We start from the raw sequence: 20,119 nt of genomic DNA, 5'->3' as shown, positions 1-20,119 counted from the left end.
GCCAACTTTGACCGACTTTGTACTTTTCGTTTTAACGAACGTCTGCAGTGTACGTCGATAAGACTTATGTTTAAACGACAAGTACAAAGCCGGCCGACTTCAGCTGCTTAACGTGGAGAAGCTGGCTAGCATTAGCTAGCTACGTTAGCTTCGCTTGTGCTTGTGACTAGCAAGACTGCGCGGCTGCCCTGCCGATTGGTTAGGGAAGACCGAAGCCCGCCCCCTCATAAAAATGCTCTGAAGTGAGCGCAGTCTCAGACGAAGAGGCAATGAGTTTATGAATTGACAATGCAGTTTGAATATCAGGCTAGTCCATTATAGCACAATGCAGCACAATACCAACAGCAGTCAGCTTTGTGGCTTTGTGAGATGGCCTCTAGTTTCCTGACTGGGCGGAGTTTGGACCTTCAGGCCAATCACGGTGCTTAAACATGGCAACAAGTGTTGAATCACAACACAGCACTTCCCATACACAGCGCAGCCCCCTCCCTCCCCTGTGAGCGGAGACTGTTGGTATTAATATGCAAATTGGCATGTGATGTCAGTTATCCCCCACCCCCAGCTGCCTACTATTTTCACCCAGCTAGACATTGTATGCACTAGCGGAAAACCCTGTAGTTACCACCTGTCCCCTGCAGGTGGTGTTCCATGACGTGGTGGCCCTCACACAGAAGCTGTTCCCCATCGTGGAGGCCATGCAGCAGCACTTCAGCGCCGGCTCTGGGGCGTACTACAGTGACGCCATCTTCTTCCTGTCTGTAGCCATGCACCACATCATGCCTCCAGGTAAGACTTCCTGTCTGTAGCCATGCACCACATCATGCCTCCAGGTGAGACTTCCTGTCTGTAGCCATGCACTACATCATGTCTCCAGGTGAGACTTCCTGTCTGTAGCCATGCACCACATCATGTCTCCAGGTGTGACTTCCTGTCTGTAGCCATGCACCACCACATCATGCCTCCAGGTGAGACTTCCTGTCTGTAGCCATGCACCACATCATGTCTCCAGGTGAGACTTCCTGTCTGTAGCCATGCACCACATCATGCCTCCAGGTGAGACTTCCTGTCTGTAGCCATGCACCACATCATGTCTCCAGGTGAGACTTCCTGTCTGTAGCCATGCACCACATCATGTCTCCAGGTGTGACTTCCTGTCTGTAGCCATGCACCACCACATCATGCCTCCAGGTGAGACTTCCTGTCTGTAGCCATGCACCACATCATGCCTCCAGGTGTGACTTCCTGTCTGTAGCCATGCACCACCACATCATGTCTCCAGGTGAGACTTCCTGTCTGTAGCCACCACATCATGCCTCCAGGTGAGACTTCCTGTCTGTAGCCATGCACCACCACATCATGCCTCCAGGTGAGACTTCCTGTCTGTAGCCATGCACCACATCATGTCTCCAGGTGAGACTTCCTGTCTGTAGCCATGCACCACATCATGTCTCCAGGTGAGACTTCCTGTCTGTAGCCATGCACCACATCATGTCTCCAGGTGTGACTTCTTGTCTGTAGCCATGCACCACATCATGTCTCCAGGTGAGACTTCCTGTCTGTAGCCATGCACCACATCATGTCTCCAGGTGAGACTTCCTGTCTGTAGCCATGCACCACATCATGTCTCCAGGTGAGACTTCCTGTCTGTAGCCATGCACCACATCATGTCTCCAGGTGTGACTTCCTGTCTGTAGCCATGCACCACATCATGTCTCCAGGTGAGACTTCCTGTCTGTAGCCATGCACCACATCATGCCTCCAGGTGAGACTTCCTGTCTGTAGCCATGCACCACCACATCATGTCTCCAGGTGAGACTTCCTGTCTGTAGCCATGCACCACATCATGTCTCCAGGTGAGACTTCCTGTCTGTAGCCATGCACCACATCATGTCTCCAGGTGAGACTTCCTGTCTGTAGCCATGCACCACCACATCATGCCTCCAGGTGTGACTTCCTGTCTGTAGCCATGCACCACCACATCATGTCTCCAGGTGAGACTTCCTGTCTGTAGCCACCACATCATGTCTCCAGGTGAGACTTCCTGTCTGTAGCCACCACATCATGCCTCCAGGTGAGACTTCCTGTCTGTAGCCATGCACCACATCATGTCTCCAGGTGTGACTTCCTGTCTGTAGCCATGCACCACCACATCATGTCTCCAGGTGAGACTTCCTGTCTGTAGCCACCACATCATGTCTCCAGGTGAGACTTCCTGTCTGTAGCCACCACATCATGCCTCCAGGTGAGACTTCCTGTCTGTAGCCATGCACCACATCATGCCTCCAGGTGTGACTTCCTGTCTGTAGCCATGCACCACCACATCATGTCTCCAGGTGAGACTTCCTGTCTGTAGCCACCACATCATGCCTCCAGGTGAGACTTCCTGTCTGTAGCCATGCACCACCACATCATGCCTCCAGGTGAGACTTCCTGTCTGTAGCCATGCACCACATCATGTCTCCAGGTGAGACTTCCTGTCTGTAGCCATGCACCACATCATGTCTCCAGGTGAGACTTCCTGTCTGTAGCCATGCACCACATCATGTCTCCAGGTGTGACTTCCTGTCTGTAGCCATGCACCACATCATGTCTCCAGGTGAGACTTCCTGTATGTAGCCATGCACCACATCATGTCTCCAGGTGAGACTTCCTGTCTGTAGCCATGCACCACATCATGTCTCCAGGTGAGACTTCCTGTCTGTAGCCATGCACCACATCATGTCTCCAGGTGTGACTTCCTGTCTGTAGCCATGCACCACATCATGTCTCCAGGTGAGACTTCCTGTCTGTAGCCATGCACCACATCATGCCTCCAGGTGAGACTTCCTGTCTGTAGCCATGCACCACCACATCATGTCTCCAGGTGAGACTTCCTGTCTGTAGCCATGCACCACATCATGTCTCCAGGTGAGACTTCCTGTCTGTAGCCATGCACCACATCATGTCTCCAGGTGAGACTTCCTGTCTGTAGCCATGCACCACCACATCATGCCTCCAGGTGAGACTTCCTGTCTGTAGCCATGCACCACCACATCATGTCTCCAGGTGAGACTTCCTGTCTGTAGCCACCACATCATGCCTCCAGGTGAGACTTCCTGTCTGTAGCCATGCACCACCACATCATGCCTCCAGGTGAGACTTCCTGTCTGTAGCCATGCACCACATCATGTCTCCAGGTGAGACTTCCTGTCTGTAGCCATGCACCACCACATCATGTCTCCAGGTGAGACTTCCTGTCTGTAGCCATGCACCACATCATGTCTCCAGGTGAGACTTCCTGTCTGTAGCCATGCACCACATCATGTCTCCAGGTGAGACTTCCTGTCTGTAGCCATGCACCACCACATCATGCCTCCAGGTGTGACTTCCTGTCTGTAGCCATGCACCACATCATGCCTCCAGGTGAGACTTCCTGTCTGTAGCCATGCACCACATCATGTCTCCAGGTGAGACTTCCTGTCTGTAGCCATGCACCACATCATGCCTCCAGGTGAGACTTCCTGTCTGTAGCCATGCACCACATCATGTCTCCAGGTGAGACTTCCTGTCTGTAGCCATGCACCACCACATCATGTCTCCAGGTGAGACTTCCTGTCTGTAGCCATGCACCACATCATGTCTCCAGGTGAGACTTCCTGTCTGTAGCCATGCACCACATCATGTCTCCAGGTGAGACTTCCTGTCTGTAGCCATGCACCACCACATCATGCCTCCAGGTGTGACTTCCTGTCTGTAGCCATGCACCACATCATGCCTCCAGGTGAGACTTCCTGTCTGTAGCCATGCACCACATCATGTCTCCAGGTGAGACTTCCTGTCTGTAGCCATGCACCACATCATGCCTCCAGGTGTGACTTCCTGTCTGTAGCCATGCACCACATCATGTCTCCAGGTGAGACTTCCTGTCTGTAGCCATGCACCACATCATGTCTCCAGGTGAGACTTCCTGTCTGTAGCCATGCACCACATCATGCCTCCAGGTGAGACTTCCTGTCTGTAGCCATGCACCACATCATGCCTCCAGGTGTGACTTCCTGTCTGTAGCCACCACATCATGTCTCCAGGTGTGACTTCCTGTCTGTAGCCACCACATCATGTCTCCAGGTGAGACTTCCTGTCTGTAGCCACCACATCATGTCTCCAGGCGAGACTTCCTGTCTGTAGCCATGCACCACATCATGTCTCCAGGTGAGACTTCCTGTCTGTAGCCATGCCCCACTTCATGTCTCCAGGTGAGACTTCCTGTCTGTAGCCATGCACCACATCATGTCTCCAGGTGAGACTTCCTGTCTGTAGCCATGCACCACATCATGTCTCCAGGTGAGACTTCCTGTCTGTAGCCATGCACCACATCATGTCTCCAGGTGAGACTTCCTGTCTGTAGCCATGCACCACCACATCATGTCTCCAGGTGAGACTTCCTGTCTGTAGCCATGCACCACATCATGTCTCCAGGTGAGACTTCCTGTCTGTAGCCATGCACCACCACATCATGTCTCCAGGTAAGACTTCCTGTCTGTAGCCATGCACCACATCATGTCTCCAGGTGAGACTTCCTGTCTGTAGCCATGCACCACATCATGTCTCCAGGTGAGACTTCCTGTCTGTAGCCATGCACCACATCATGTCTCCAGGTGAGACTTCCTGTCTGTAGCCATGCACCACATCATGCCTCCAGGTGTGACTTCCTGTCTGTAGCCATGCACCACATCATGTCTCCAGGTGAGACTTCCTGTCTGTAGCCATGCACCACATCATGTCTCCAGGTGAGACTTCCTGTCTGTAGCCATGCACCACATCATGCCTCCAGGTGAGACTTCCTGTCTGTAGCGAGCACCTCTTCTTCCTAGACATCCTCCACATTATTAAACAGTCACATCATCTCAATGAGAGTTAATGAGACGCTAATGTTTGATAACTTTCTCATAATACATGCCAATGTAAGCCAATCTTCTTCTGCAATACTGCCACCCAAGTTTGTGTCTGCCGAGGTGCCTTGGTAAAACTGTCAGTTTGAACAAACTGCTTCATTTAGTGTTTTTATTACACAGAGCGGGTGTTTTGCAGAGGAGACCTTGACTATAATTCAGCACTCTGTAAAAAAGAACTTGTGAACCATGAACACTGACGGCATGCTAACCTATAAACAAGCTGCTCACTCAAAACAGGCTGAGCTAACATTAGCAGCTAGCAGCACCCTACGCCAAAGTCCTGTAATTATTAACGTGGTCTTCTCTCAAGCTCCCTTTTGTGGCTCAGGAACAAACAAAAAAAGAATATTTAGAGGTCCTGTCTTAATTTTCCATAAGCTGTGGTTGTTGCAGGTCCCTGCACTACACCACTTCACCACTGCACCATAGCTTTGCGCTAGAACCAAAAAAATATATATTTCTGAGTCCATCTTGCTTTCTCAATGTGGAAAATGCAGCTCCAAGAGCCTGGCAGATTTGGCACCACACCCAAATGCCCGTATGTGTGTCTAGACCAGGGGTGGGCAATTATTTTTCATGGGGGGCCACATGAGAAACCCAGATTGTTTTCCGGGGGCCGAACAAATATTGTCATGCCGTAACCCATGGATGGGTAACTTTGATGATAGAGAGGGCCACAAAAAATGTCCTCGCTACCAGGTTTTGCTGAGGGCCGAACGGCGCCAGCGCGAAAAATTTGGTGCATTTGAAGCCAGGTTTAGAGGAATAACTCATTTTAAATTAACAGTTGTGATGTCATTATTCAGTCTTAACCACCAAATTATCCTTTTCTCACTCACTCCTATGTCACCACCTGCTCTCAGGGCTTGAAATTAACTTTTTTGACCACCTGCCAATATGGCTGCTAGATTTTAAAGTTACCAGCCAATTAGAATTTCCACTAGCTGAAATGTTTTTCTTGAAATAAACCAGAATATGAGTGGGTTAATTTAAGCATAAGTATCAGTAAGTGTCCCGGGATGATCAAAGCCTGTGTTGAGGGCCACACAAACAAAAATGCAGTCTTGAAGGTAAATAAATCCAAAACCAATGAGTTATTTGAGTTATTTAAATTTCTACTTCAATGTAGCCTTTTAGTCATAAAGATTATTGAAAGATATTCCATATTCCAGACTGAAATGCTATAACAGAAGTGGAGTATTGGCCAGAATATGACATGAACATTTGGACACTTATTCAGCGGGTATCTTGCATGTTGCGTTAAGGTGCACTGTGTGATTTTTTTTGTTTTTTTTTGTTTTTGCAATTCCATCCGGCCCGCCGGCCGTATTTTGCCCATGTGTGCTCTAGAAGGATTCATCTACTATTGGTTGAGCTTAATTGGAGAATACCGTAGTTTAGTTTGCCCTCTCAGTATAAATATATATTTGAATGAAATGTGCAGCTGTAAATCAAAGTGATAGATGTGGAGGAGAATGTGCATTAGAAATGTCCTGCTATATTAATGAGTGCAGGCAAGAGTGTTCCAGTGGCCTCTGAAGGCTTTTAAAGGTGAGTGCTTTTAGCTTGGGTGACTCTTTGCTCCATCGTTAAGCTGAAAGCTACGTGGGCAGCTTCAGCTTTGCACTTTGGCTGCATCAAATGGCACCAAGGAGTACGTGAAAAATGTCAACTTCAAAACTCAGAAATCATCCAATAGGACACAAGTAAACTACACGCAGCACACATATTCACTAACCTGGCCAGTCTGTGTGATGCTTTATACCAGAGGAAGGGACAAGACACGAGATCTAACATTGGTGAGTAGGGGTGGGATGATGCAATACTATCACGATACTTGGTCCTCGATGACGATGCTATAATGATACAGCGATTCAGCGATCATCGATACATTGCAAGAAATGTCGATACTACATTACGATATCCGTGTAACTGAAGAGGGAAAAAATACCCTTAAAAAGGCCGAAAGCAGGAAGAATGATGTACCCACAGAATTGACCTGAAACCATGTACAGACTGCATAGTGCCTCTTCAACACACTGACTGCAACTTCTCCACGTCGTGTGAAGTTAACATGTTTAAAACGAAGGATAGAAAATAACACCTCACTCAAATCTTATCAATCTGTGCAAATTAAGTTTACAGAGAGAAAAAGAATACATATATATTTTGGCGTTTTGTCCCACCAAATGGGTGAGTCCGGCTTTGTCTGGACAGAGCGCTCAGAACCACGTCAGTTCACCCAAAATGTGAGCTTGCTCAATGAAATGAACAGTGCTCTTTCAGCGTGTTCATGTACAACCAGTGGGCATTTCAGCCTGCCTATTTTTGACGCCTATGCGGAAATTGCATTCTTTCAAATGACCAGTGGGGGTCGCAGCTTGTGTAGCACTCCCGGGAACATCCATTCAACTATATGGGAAACGAGCCAACTTCTCTCTCGGTCTATGTCTTAAATAAACACTTTCCAAATTAGTTTATGGTCTGAAAAAACAATTTCAAGTCTTTTTCGTGCTCTAACGCGCTCCGTTTTCCAAATTATAGCCCCATTTCGAGGAAAATTGATGACAAACATTGGATAATAAGAACAGTAATACTTCCGACCGGTAGAGGCAGCAATGTGCCGCAAGGCATCAGGTAGCAAGTAATAGTTGAGCAAATCATCAGAAAATAGCGTTACTTTATGATATTTTAATAATGTTAGTAGACACACGTAACTATATAGATACCATACATCTAACGTCCATAACATGGCGGACCATTTAATGTTATTTATACCGTTAAATAAAGCCTTAAGCCTTCTCTGTATTCAGACCATTCAGACCATTGGATTCAGCACAGAAACCGGAGTACATTATAACGTTTTAAATAGAGTCACGTTATAAACAACTAACCAACGCTGAGGGTCCGTATGGAAACAGTGTTACTCAAAATGGTTAAAAGTTAAATCAATTTGGTCATTCAGTGCCGTTTTACTGCAATGTAAAGTAAGTAGCGTTAGCCGCTACATTAGCCAAAGTACCCATAATGCATTACGGCAATAAGATAGACAGGGCAAATTCGGAAACTCCCCTGGCAGCCGCTAGGGGCAGCCGCCCCCTCCCCTCGTACTTCTGTGTAGCATAATTCATTCAACCAATCAAACGAAATCAAACAATATCCGGAAGTGAGCTTCATTTTGCTGTGTCAAAGTCAATGAGCTATGTTGGTCCATTATATATAGGTCAATGTGTACAACGCTGGTAAAGAATCATCCAGTTATACTGATCAATCAAAGTGATCACTATAAGAGGAGTCCGCTTACACCGCTATCTGATTCTCAGGTTGACCCTATAACATTTAGACCGGTGCTGCTGACGTCTGTGTGGCAGCAGTGTTTGTGCACAGCTGGTTCAGGCAGCTTGGCCATGTATCTGTGAGACACGTGGCAGACTGCAGAGGCCCTGGGGGCGGGGAGGGGGGGGGGGGGGGGAACTGGGGGGGTGGTGCTGCCATGTTGGGGTCCAGCACTTTGCACACCCCAGTGGATGTGTGCACCATGGGGCTGCACTCTGCAATCAGATCGAATTGAATCGATACTACAGGGCACCTTTCTGTGACTGCCACGCTCATAAAGCCTTGAATTTGTGTACTTTATTATCTCCATGGGGAAATGTACCCTCTGCCTTTGACCCATCCTATGCTAGGAACCTTCCTAGAAACCTAGGAGCAGTGGGCAGCTATAAAACGCTATGAAAAGTCAAATGGGCAAAAAAATGCCAACACTTTAGGTCGGCCTATTTTTGGAGATGATGAGAGAGAGACGGAGGCGTAGGCTGCTGTGTGAGAGGAGGGGAGAGCAAATGCCATCGGAAGTCTTCGGCTGAAGATACAGAAATGACTTTTTCTTTTGAAGGGAGTGAGCTGCACAAACATCATATTGCCTCACCGTAAGCAACAAACACGCCACACAGACCCAAACTAGTCCATGTGCCTGTGAAGCCCAAATATATTCCTAATTCAATTGTTTTCCACTTGTAAGCAATCAGTTTCACCATTGTATTCGGTACACTGCTAAAATATCATTCATATGCATAGAACAGCTTTCATATGCGTGCCAATTTAATTCAATAGCGCGCGCGAGCAGGAGGCTGAATTTCCCCATTTTATGAGTTTTCCACTAAAGGAAGTGCTGCACGTCCACATTCGCAGGCTTGGCACACGCCAAGGTCAAGTTCAGAGTTTCTTTCAAGAGTTCCAGAGAATACCTAATTATTCTATTTGTGTAGGGAGGATAAGTAGGATATCCCTTGGCAAGAAAAAGCCAAATCTCATTAGACAAAAGAAGTGAGGGGGAGTAAGAATGTTTGAGTGCATCATGATTGTGTTGCCACTCAGCTGCCACTTCTGAAAAGTCATTTATGCTTGAAAGATGGTAGTTCAGACTGAGTTATGTCTGCTGCTCCATTTGAAAGTGAAACCTTTCGTCAATGTGACACTGACATTGGGAGAGTTGGTCTACCTTCTTGAAATGACAATCAAAAGTTTGTGCCCAGTGCGTTGAATTTATGTTTCCTTTTGAGCACTCTTCACGTCTCAATTTGATTTCTCACACAACCTGGGAAACGGTTTATTGATCGACCCAGTCAGCATGCCATACGTCTGTTCTGTTGTGTTTATCCATTTATGTTCAAAGAATGATTGCTTGCTTCTGAGTGTGGTTGGGCTATAACTCAGTGGTTTGATGGTATTCCCGTAGCCACCCTCCTGAGGCAGGAAAACCCTGTTATAATGTTCTTTTATTCCCGACCCTCACAAATACCTCTGTGCTTTGTAGGCTCTCAGTGATTATCAATGAGATGGGGGAATTGGTCCATTCTTTATTCTTGATTACAGTTAACACACCGACCTACATAACAGCCTGCTCTCTGCATTAGGGCTGTCACTTTTTCCCCAAATAAAGTTCGAACAAACTTTAATTGCCCGCAAAATGTTCGAATATATTCAAAGTTTTTTGGTTAATTAAAAAGATAAAATAAAAAGTGACAGCCCTACTCTGCATAGAGTCCCTCCCTTCTCTCAACATGAACTGTGAAGTACTGTGTCAGTCAGTGGCTGCCCACTGTCTGCCAGCCCTACTAGCAGGTACGAGAACATTGGATGATCTTTCTTTACACTTGCATGCCAAGAAAGAGTACGTCAAAGCTTGGGATGCCATGTTTTATGTATTTGGAGAACTAGATATGATTTGAAAAGAATGGTTTTGCCCTCGACCAGACGGTTCACTTCTGTTACAGTAATAAACCCTGATTATGGCCTGATATCACACTGAATTGTCAACTCACTACACTTCATTTCCATCTTCTAGTGTGAGATTGCCCTCTGTTTTCCCCTAACCAATCACTAGAGAGACCAACAAATCTGTTTTCCCTGACCAATCACTAGAGACCAACGCATCTGCCTAACCAATCACTAGAGACCAACAAATCTGTTTTCCCTGACCAATCACTAGAGACCAACGCATCTGCCTAACCAATCACTAGAGACCAACAAATCTGTTTTCCCTGACCAATCACTAGAGACCAACGCATCTGCCTAACCAATCACTAGAGACCAACAAATCTGTTTTCCCTAACCAATCACTAGAGACCAACGCATCTGCCTAACCAATCACTAGAGACCAACACATCTGCCTAACCAATCACTAGAGACCAACGCATCTGCCTAACCAATCACTAGAGACCAACGCATCTGCCTAACCAATCACTAGAGACCAACGCATCTGCCTAACCAATCACTAGAGACGAACACATCTGCCTAACCAATCACTAGAGACCAACGCATCTGCCTGACCAATCACTAGAGACCAACGCATCTGCCTGACCAATCACTAGAGATCAATGCATCTGCCTGACCAATCACTAGAGACCAACGCATCTGCCTAACTAATCACTAGAGACCAACGCATCTGCATAACCAATCACTACAGACCAACGCATCTGCCTAACCAATCACTAGAGACCAACACATCTGCCTGACCAATCACTAGAGACCAACGCATCTGCCTGACCAATCACTAGAGACCAACGCATCTGCCTAACCAATCACTACAGACCAACGCATCTGCCTAACCAATCACTAGAGACCAACGCATCTGCATAACCAATCACTACAGACCAACGCATCTGCCTAACCAATCACTAGAGACCAACGCATCTGCCTGACCAATCACTAGAGACCAACGCATCTGCCTAACCAATCACTAGAGACCAACACATCTGCCTAACCAATCACTAGAGACCAACACATCTGCCTCCAGGCAGGAGACCACACAAAAAATCTCCCCTTTGAATAAATGCCTTCAAAGCAGAGTGCTGTTAGATTGCAAAGTAAGTGCTACTTTGAATCGATTTAAAACAGCCTCAATGGTAGCGTCTTATCTCGTCTATGGCGGCTGCCATTTTTGTTATTATTCCTCGGGGCACTTGACAACCACTGTTTATTGGAGCTGATTGGCTAATTATCAGTCCCCCTCAGCGCTGATTGTTATGAAATGGCAGTTGCATATCATTATGATGCCAGATGAGAAGCAGTTGCATATCATTATGATGCCAGATGAGAAGCAGTTGCATATCATTATGATGCCAGATCAGGAGCAGTTGCATATCATTATGATGCCAGATGAGAAGCAGTTGCATATCATTATGATGCCAGATCAGGAGCAGTTGCATATCATTATGATGCCAGATCAGGAGCAGTTGCATATCATTATGATGCCAGATCAGGAGCAGTTGCATATCATTATGATGCCAGATCAGGAGCAGTTGCATATCATTATGATGCCAGATCAGGAGCAGTTGCATATCATTATGATGCCAGATCAGGAGCAGTTGCATATCATTATGATGCCAGATCAGGAGCAGTTGCATATCATTATGATGCCAGATCAGGAGCAGTTGCATATCATTATGATGCCAGATCAGGAGCAGTTGCATATCATTATGATGCCAGATCAGGAGCAGTTGCATATCATTATGATGCCAGATCAGAAGCAGCCAAAACTCAACCCGGTGGAGTGGGCGGAGTCGAAGGTCTGGTTATCCAAGTGTAGCTACTGTATTCGCTGACGCCGTTAATGCATTCAAATGAGCTCCTGGTCCATCTAATTTGACCAGTCTTCTCCAGCAGTCAGGGTCTTTCTCACCCACTAAATGCACCTAGCATGTAGGCTATAAGTGCTCACTAAACACCGTTATCAGGGCTTGATGAGGCTGACCCACTTTCTTGCTGAAAACACTGTGATAATGTTAGGTAACCTAACCTTGTCTCTGCTGTTGCCATTTTGGGGTTTAGACCAACGCAAGACAACTGTGTGATCTGGTCAGTGCCTCGAGCCACACAGACAACTGTGTGATCTGGTCAGTGCCTCGAGCCACCTACAAGCCACCTAACCACATTACTCCTGCAATACATTTCCACTACCCACAAAGCACCTGGCCTGGGGCCAATACAACATGAGAAAAACAAACCGATTTAAAATCCCTGGTATTGCTGCTCGTCCCTTTTCATCCAGTTAGGACTCTTGTCAAATGGTGATGTCAAATTGCAAAATGTTTTGGTTGAGGAAGGAAGTTGAGGTGAAACAACCAAACAGGAACACATGCTTGCCAGGCAAAAGCAAACGACTATTCTTATTTTAACAAATGGTGTACTTAAAATTCTCAAGCTCCCCAAACCTGTCTGGAACAGATTTGATAACAGAGAAGCTTTTTCTCCTGCAGATACAGACTATAGTTAAGGTATCATTGAAACAAAGCAGTGCTTCCAGAGTTTTTCCTGGCTCAGAATGCGCCTTTGGGGGACAGGTTAGAATAAAGTCATGCCTCTCACAGGTTAGAATAAAGTAATGTCCCTCACAGGTTAGAATAAAGTCATGTCCCTCACAGGTTGGAATAAAGTCATGTCCCTCACAGGTTAGAATAAAGTCATGTCCCTCACAGGTTAGAATAAAGTCATGTCCCTCACAGGTTAGAATAAAGTCATGTCCCTCACAGGTTAGAATAAAGTCATGCCTCTCACAGGTTAGAATAAAGTCATGTCCCTCACAGGTTAGAATAAAGTCATGCCTCTCACAGGTTAGAATAAAGTCATGTCACTCACAGGTTAGAATAAAGTCATGTCCCTCACAGGTTAGAATAAAGTCATGTCCCTCACAGGTTAGAATAAAGTCATGCCTCTCACAGGTTAGAATAAAGTCATGTCCCTCACAGGTTAGAATAAAGTCATGCCTCTCACAGGTTAGAATAAAGTCATGTCACTCACAGGTTAGAATAAAGTCATGTCCCTCACAGGTTAGAATAAAGTCATGTCCCTCACAGGTTAGAATAAAGTCATGCCTCTCACAGGTTAGAATAAAGTCATGTCCCTCACAGGTTAGAATAAAGTCATGTCCCTCACAGGTTAGAATAAAGTCATGTCCCTCACAGGTTAGAATAAAGTCATGTCCCTCACAGGTTAGAATAAAGTCATGTCCCTCACAGGTTAGAATAAAGTCATGTCCCTCACAGGTTAGAATAAAGTCATGTCCCTCACAGGTTAGAATAAAGTCATGTCCCTCACAGGTTAGAATAAAGTCATGTCCCTCACAGGTTAGAATAAAGTCATGTCCCTCACAGGTTAGAATAAAGTCATGTCCCTCACAGGTTAGAATAAAGTCATGTCCCTCACAGGTTAGAATAAAGTCATGTCCCTCACAGGTTAGAATAAAGTCATGTCCCTCACAGGTTAGAATAAAGTCATGTCCCTCACAGGTTAGAATAAAGTCATGTCCCTCACAGGTTAGAATAAAGTCATGTCCCTCACAGGTTAGAATAAAGTCATGTCCCTCACAGGTTAGAATAAAGTCATGCCTCTCACAGGTTAGAATAAAGTCATGTCCCTCACAGGTTAGAATAAAGTCATGCCACTCACAGGTTAGAATAAAGTCATGTCCCTCACAGGTTAGAATAAAGTCATGTCCCTCACAGGTTAGAATAAAGTCATGTCCCTCACAGGTTAGAATAAAGTCATGTCCCTCACAGGTTAGAATAAAGTCATGTCCCTCACAGGTTAGAATAAAGTCATGTCCCTCACAGGTTAGAATAAAGTCATGCCTCTCACAGGTTAGAATAAAGTCATGCCACTCACAGGTTAGAATAAAGTCATGTCCCTCACAGGTTAGAATAAAGTCATGTCCCTCACAGGTTAGAATAAAGTCATGTCTCTCACAGGTTAGAATAAAGTCATGTCCCTCACAGGTTAGAATAAAGTCATGTCCCTCACAGGTTAGAATAAAGTCATGTCCCTCACAGGTTAGAATAAAGTCATGTCCCTCACAGGTTAGAATAAAATCATGCCTCTCACAGGTTAGAATAAAGTCATGTCCCTCACAGGTTAGAATAAAATCATGCCTCTCACAGGTTAGAATAAAGTCATGTCCCTCACAGGTTAGAATAAAGTCATGTCACTCACAGGTTAGAATAAAGTCATGTCCCTCACAGGTTAGAATAAAGTCATGTCACTCACAGGTTAGAATAAAGTCATGTCCCTCACAGGTTAGAATAAAGTCATGTCACTCACAGGTTAGAATAAAGTCATGTCTCTCACAGGTTAGAATAAAGTCATGTCCCTCACAGGTTAGAATAAAGTCATGTCACTCACAGGTTAGAATAAAGTCATGTCCCTCACAGGTTAGAATAAAGTCATGTCTCTCACAGGTTAGAATAAAGTCATGTCCCTCACAGGTTAGAATAAAGTCATGTCCCTCACAGGTTAGAATAAAGTCATGTCACTCACAGGTTAGAATAAAGTCATGTCCCTCACAGGTTAGAATAAAGTCATGTCACTCACAGGTTAGAATAAAGTCATGTCACTCACAGGTTAGAATAAAATCATGTCACTCACAGGTTAGAATAAAGTCATGTCACTCACAGGTTAGAATAAAATCATGCCTCTCACAGGTTAGAATAAAGTCATGTCCCTCACAGGTTAGAATAAAATCATGCCTCTCACAGGTTAGAATAAAGTCATGTCACTCACAGGTTAGAATAAAATCATGCCTCTCACAGGTTGGAATAAAGTCATGTCACTCACAGGTTAGAATAAAGTCATGTCCCTCACAGGTTAGAATAAAGTCATGTCACTCACAGGTTAGAATAAAGTCATGTCCCTCACAGGTTAGAATAAAGTCATGTCACTCACAGGTTAGAATAAAGTCATGTCCCTCACAGGTTAGAATAAAGTCATGTCACTCACAGGTTAGAATAAAGTCATGTCTCTCACAGGTTAGAATAAAGTCATGTCCCTCACAGGTTAGAATAAAGTCATGTCACTCACAGGTTAGAATAAAGTCATGTCCCTCACAGGTTAGAATAAAGTCATGTCTCTCACAGGTTAGAATAAAGTCATGTCCCTCACAGGTTAGAATAAAGTCATGTCCCTCACAGGTTAGAATAAAGTCATGTCACTCACAGGTTAGAATAAAGTCATGTCCCTCACAGGTTAGAATAAAGTCATGTCACTCACAGGTTAGAATAAAGTCATGTCACTCACAGGTTAGAATAAAATCATGCCTCTCACAGGTTAGAATAAAGTCATGTCACTCACAGGTTAGAATAAAGTCATGTCTCTCACAGGTTAGAATAAAGTCATGTCACTCACAGGTTAGAATAAAGTAATGTCCCTCACAGGTTAGAATAAAGTCATGTCCCTCACAGGTTAGAATAAAGTCATGTCCCTCACAGGTTAGAATAAAATCATGCCTCTCACAGGTTAGAATAAAGTCATGTCCCTCACAGGTTAGAATAAAGTCATGTCCCTCACAGGTTAGAATAAAATCATGCCTCTCACAGGTTAGAATAAAGTCATGTCACTCACAGGTTAGAATAAAGTCATGTCCCTCACAGGTTAGAATAAAATCATGCCTCTCACAGGTTAGAATAAAGTCATGTCACTCACAGGTTAGAATAAAATCATGCCTCTCACAGGTTGGAATAAAGTCATGTCACTCACAGGTTAGAATAAAGTCATGTCCCTCACAGGTTAGAATAAAGTCATGTCACTCACAGGTTAGAATAAAGTCATGTCACTCACAGGTTAGAATAAAGTCATGTCCCTCACAGGTTAGAATAAAGTCATGTCTCTCACAGGTTAGAATAAAGTCATGTCCCTCACAGGTTAGAATAAAGTCATGTCCCTCACAGGTTAGAATAAAGTCATGTCACTCACAGGTTAGAATAAAGTCATGTCCCTCACAGGTTAGAATAAAGTCATGTCCCTCACAGGTTAGAATAAAATCATGCCTCTCACAGGTTAGAATAAAGTCATGTCCCTCACAGGTTAGAATAAAGTCATGTCCCTCACAGGTTAGAATAAAATCATGCCTCTCACAGGTTAGAATAAAGTCATGTCACTCACAGGTTAGAATAAAGTCATGTCCCTCACAGGTTAGAATAAAATCATGCCTCTCACAGGTTAGAATAAAGTCATGTCACTCACAGGTTAGAATAAAATCATGCCTCTCACAGGTTGGAATAAAGTCATGTCACTCACAGGTTAGAATAAAGTCATGTCCCTCACAGGTTAGAATAAAGTCATGTCACTCACAGGTTAGAATAAAGTCATGTCCCTCACAGGTTAGAATAAAGTCATGTCACTCACAGGTTAGAATAAAGTCATGTCACTCACAGGTTAGAATAAAGTCATGTCTCTCACAGGTTAGAATAAAGTCATGTCCCTCACAGGTTAGAATAAAGTCATGTCCCTCACAGGTTAGAATAAAGTCATGTCCCTCACAGGTTAGAATAAAGTCATGTCCCTCACAGGTTAGAATAAAATCATGCCTCTCACAGGTTAGAATAAAGTAATGTCACTCACAGGTTAGAATAAAGTCATGTCCCTCACAGGTTAGAATAAAATCATGCCTCTCACAGGTTAGAATAAAGTCATGTCCCTCACAGGTTAGAATAAAATCATGTCTCCCACAGGTTAGAATAAAGTCATGTCCCTCACAGGTTAGAATAAAGTCATGTCACTCACAGGTTAGAATAAAGTCATGTCCCTCACAGGTTAGAATAAAGTCATGTCACTCACAGGTTAGAATAAAGTCATGTCCCTCACAGGTTAGAATGAAGTCATGTCACTCACAGGTTAGAATAAAGTCATGTCCCTCACAGGTTAGAATAAAGTCATGTCACTCACAGGTTAGAATAAAGTCATGTCTCTCACAGGTTAGAATAAAGTCATGTCCCTCACAGGTTAGAATAAAGTCATGTCCCTCACAGGTTAGAATAAAGTCATGTCCCTCACAGGTTAGAATAAAGTCATGTCACTCACAGGTTAGAATAAAGTCATGTCCCTCACAGGTTAGAATAAAGTCATGTCACTCACAGGTTAGAATAAAGTAATGTCCCTCACAGGTTAGAATAAAGTCATGTCCCTCACAGGTTAGAATAAAGTCATGTCCCTCACAGGTTAGAATAAAGTCATGTCACTCACAGGTTAGAATAAAGTCATGTCCCTCACAGGTTAGAATAAAGTCATGTCACTCACAGGTTAGAATAAAGTCATGTCCCTCACAGGTTAGAATAAAGTCATGTCACTCACAGGTTAGAATAAAGTCATGTCCCTCACAGGTTAGAATAAAGTCATGTCCCTCACAGGTTAGAATAAAGTCATGTCCCTCACAGGTTAGAATAAAGTCATGTCACTCACAGGTTAGAATAAAGTCATGCCTCTCACAGGTTAGAATAAAGTCATGTCCCTCACAGGTTAGAATAAAGTCATGTCACTCACAGGTTAGAATAAAGTCATGTCCCTCACAGGTTAGAATAAAGTCATGTCACTCACAGATTAGAATAAAGTCATGTCCCTCACAGGTTAGAATAAAGTCATGTCCCTCACAGGTTAGAATAAAGTCATGTCTCTCACAGGTTAGAATAAAGTCATGTCCCTCACAGGTTAGAATAAAGTCATGTCACAGGTTAAAATAAAACCCACACGAAAACAGGGAGAACATGCAAACTCTGCACAGAAAGGGCCGGGGTTCGAACCTAGAACCTTCTTGCTGTGAGGCAACAGTGCTATGATGGTCGTTGTTGAGGGAGGGGAGATTGCTACTCATTCAGTTCCCCTGCCCCTGCTTTCCCAGCCAGTCCAGGGATTCTGACCAGTGAATTTCCAGTCAGAGATACGGGACATCCCGTCACGATAGATGCTTTGGCTTGGATGTGATCTTTCACCTCCATGGGAATTTGTGTTGAGTCATAGATGTAACATCAAAAGCACTACGGCAGTGTTGGAACAGCCAGGGAGCCGCTTCCTGCTATACTGCTGCTGCTAAAGCCGGTTAGTGCAAACAAACAGCGCTGACCACTCGGAGGAGACCTTTCTGTTGGCATAGCACATGAGGCCATTGTGATTGGCTGCTTCCTTGTTTGGAGAGGACAGAAAACAAGCTGATGCTGTCTCGCCGAGTTTTCTTTTTTCCGTCACTTGTTTAAACAGAAACCGGTGCCCTAAAATATCTCTTCACACTAAGCTGCTGGTCCAGCCATCTTCTCCACACTAAGCTGCTGGTCCAGCCATCTTCTCCACACTAAGCTGTTGGTCCAGCCATCTTCTCCACACTAAGCTGCTGCTCCAGCCATCTTCTCCACACTAAGCTGCTGGTCCAGCCATCTTCTCCACACTAAGCTGTTGGTCCAGCCATCTTCTCTACACTAAGCTGCTGGTCCAGCCATCTTCTCCACACTAAGCTGCTGGTCCAGCCATCTTCTCCACACTAAGCTGTTGGTCCAGCCATCTTCTCTACACTAAGCTGCTGCTCCAGCCATCTTCTCCACACTAAGCTGTTGGTCCAGCCATCTTCTCTACACTAAGCTGCTGCTCCAGCCATCTTCTCCACACTAAGTTGTTGGTCCAGCCATCTTCTCCACACTAAGTTGTTGGTCCAGCCATCTTCTCCACACTAAGTTGTTGGTCCAGCCATCTTCTCCACACTAAGTTGTTGGTCCAGCCATCTTCTCCACACTAAGTTGTTGCTCCAGCCATCTTCTCCACACTAAGTTGCTGCTCCAGCCATCTTCTCCACACTAAGCTGCTGCTCCAGCCATCTTCTCCACACTAAGTTGCTGGTCCAGCCATCTTCTCCACACTAAGCTGCTGCTCCAGCCATCTTCTCCACACTAAGTTGCTGGTCCAGCCATCTTCTCCACACTAAGCTGCTGCTCCAGCCATCTTCTCCACACTAAGCTGCTGCTCCAGCCATCTTCTCCACACTAAGCTGTTGGTCCAGCCATCTTCTCTACACTAAGCTGCTGCTCCAGCCATCTTCTCCACACTAAGTTGCTGGTCCAGCCATCTTCTCCACACTAAGTTGTTGCTCCAGCCATCTTCTCCACACTAAGCTGTTGGTCCAGCCATCTTCTCCACACTAAGTTGTTGGTCCAGCCATCTTCTCCACACTAAGCTGTTGGTCCAGCCATCTTCTCCACACTAAGTTGCTGGTCCAGCCATCATCTCTACACTAAGTTGTTGGTCCAGCCATCTTCTCCACACTAAGTTGTTGCTCCAGCCATCTTCTCCACACTAAGTTGCTGGTCCAGCCATCTTCTCTACACTAAGCTGCTGCTCCAGCCATCTTCTCCACACTAAGCTGCTGCTCCAGCCATCTTCTCCACACTAAGTTGCTGGTCCAGCCATCTTCTCCACACTAAGTTGCTGGTCCAGCCATCTTCTCCACACTAAGCTGCTGGTCCAGCCATCTTCTCTACACTAAGTTGCTGGTCCAGCCATCTTCTCCACACTAAGTTGTTGCTCCAGCCATCTTCTTCACACTAAGCTGTTGGTCCAGCCATCTTCTCTACACTAAGCTGCTGCTCCAGCCATCTTCTCCACACTAAGTTGTTGGTCCAGCCATCTTCTCCACACTAAGTTGTTGGTCCAGCCATCTTCTCCACACTAAGTTGTTGGTCCAGCCATCTTCTCCACACTAAGTTGTTGGTCCAGCCATCTTCTCCACACTAAGTTGTTGGTCCAGCCATCTTCTCCACACTAAGTTGTTGCTCCAGCCATCTTCTCCACACTAAGTTGCTGCTCCAGCCATCTTCTCCACACTAAGCTGCTGCTCCAGCCATCTTCTCCACACTAAGCTGCTGCTCCAGCCATCTTCT

General features: G+C 45.3%; 1 protein-coding gene across 1 annotated transcript in view; it reads left to right on the top strand.

Moving 5' to 3' along the window:
• xxylt1 (xyloside xylosyltransferase 1) overlaps positions 1–20,119 on the top strand; it is a 73,209-nt gene that overhangs the window by 13,616 nt on the left and 39,474 nt on the right. Inside the window, exon 4 of the mRNA XM_083647702.1 lies at positions 639–786. Coding sequence (XP_083503828.1) covers positions 639–786 — 148 coding nt within the window. The remainder of the gene's footprint in view (positions 1–638; positions 787–20,119) is intronic.

The sequence above is a fragment of the Poromitra crassiceps genome (genome assembly GCF_964638095.1).
Source record: "Poromitra crassiceps genome assembly, chromosome: 12".
In the NCBI taxonomy this organism is placed as follows: domain Eukaryota; kingdom Metazoa; phylum Chordata; class Actinopteri; order Beryciformes; family Melamphaidae; genus Poromitra; species Poromitra crassiceps.
The sequence above is the reverse complement of the archived record's forward strand: the minus strand, read 5'-3'. Positions and strand labels throughout refer to the sequence as shown.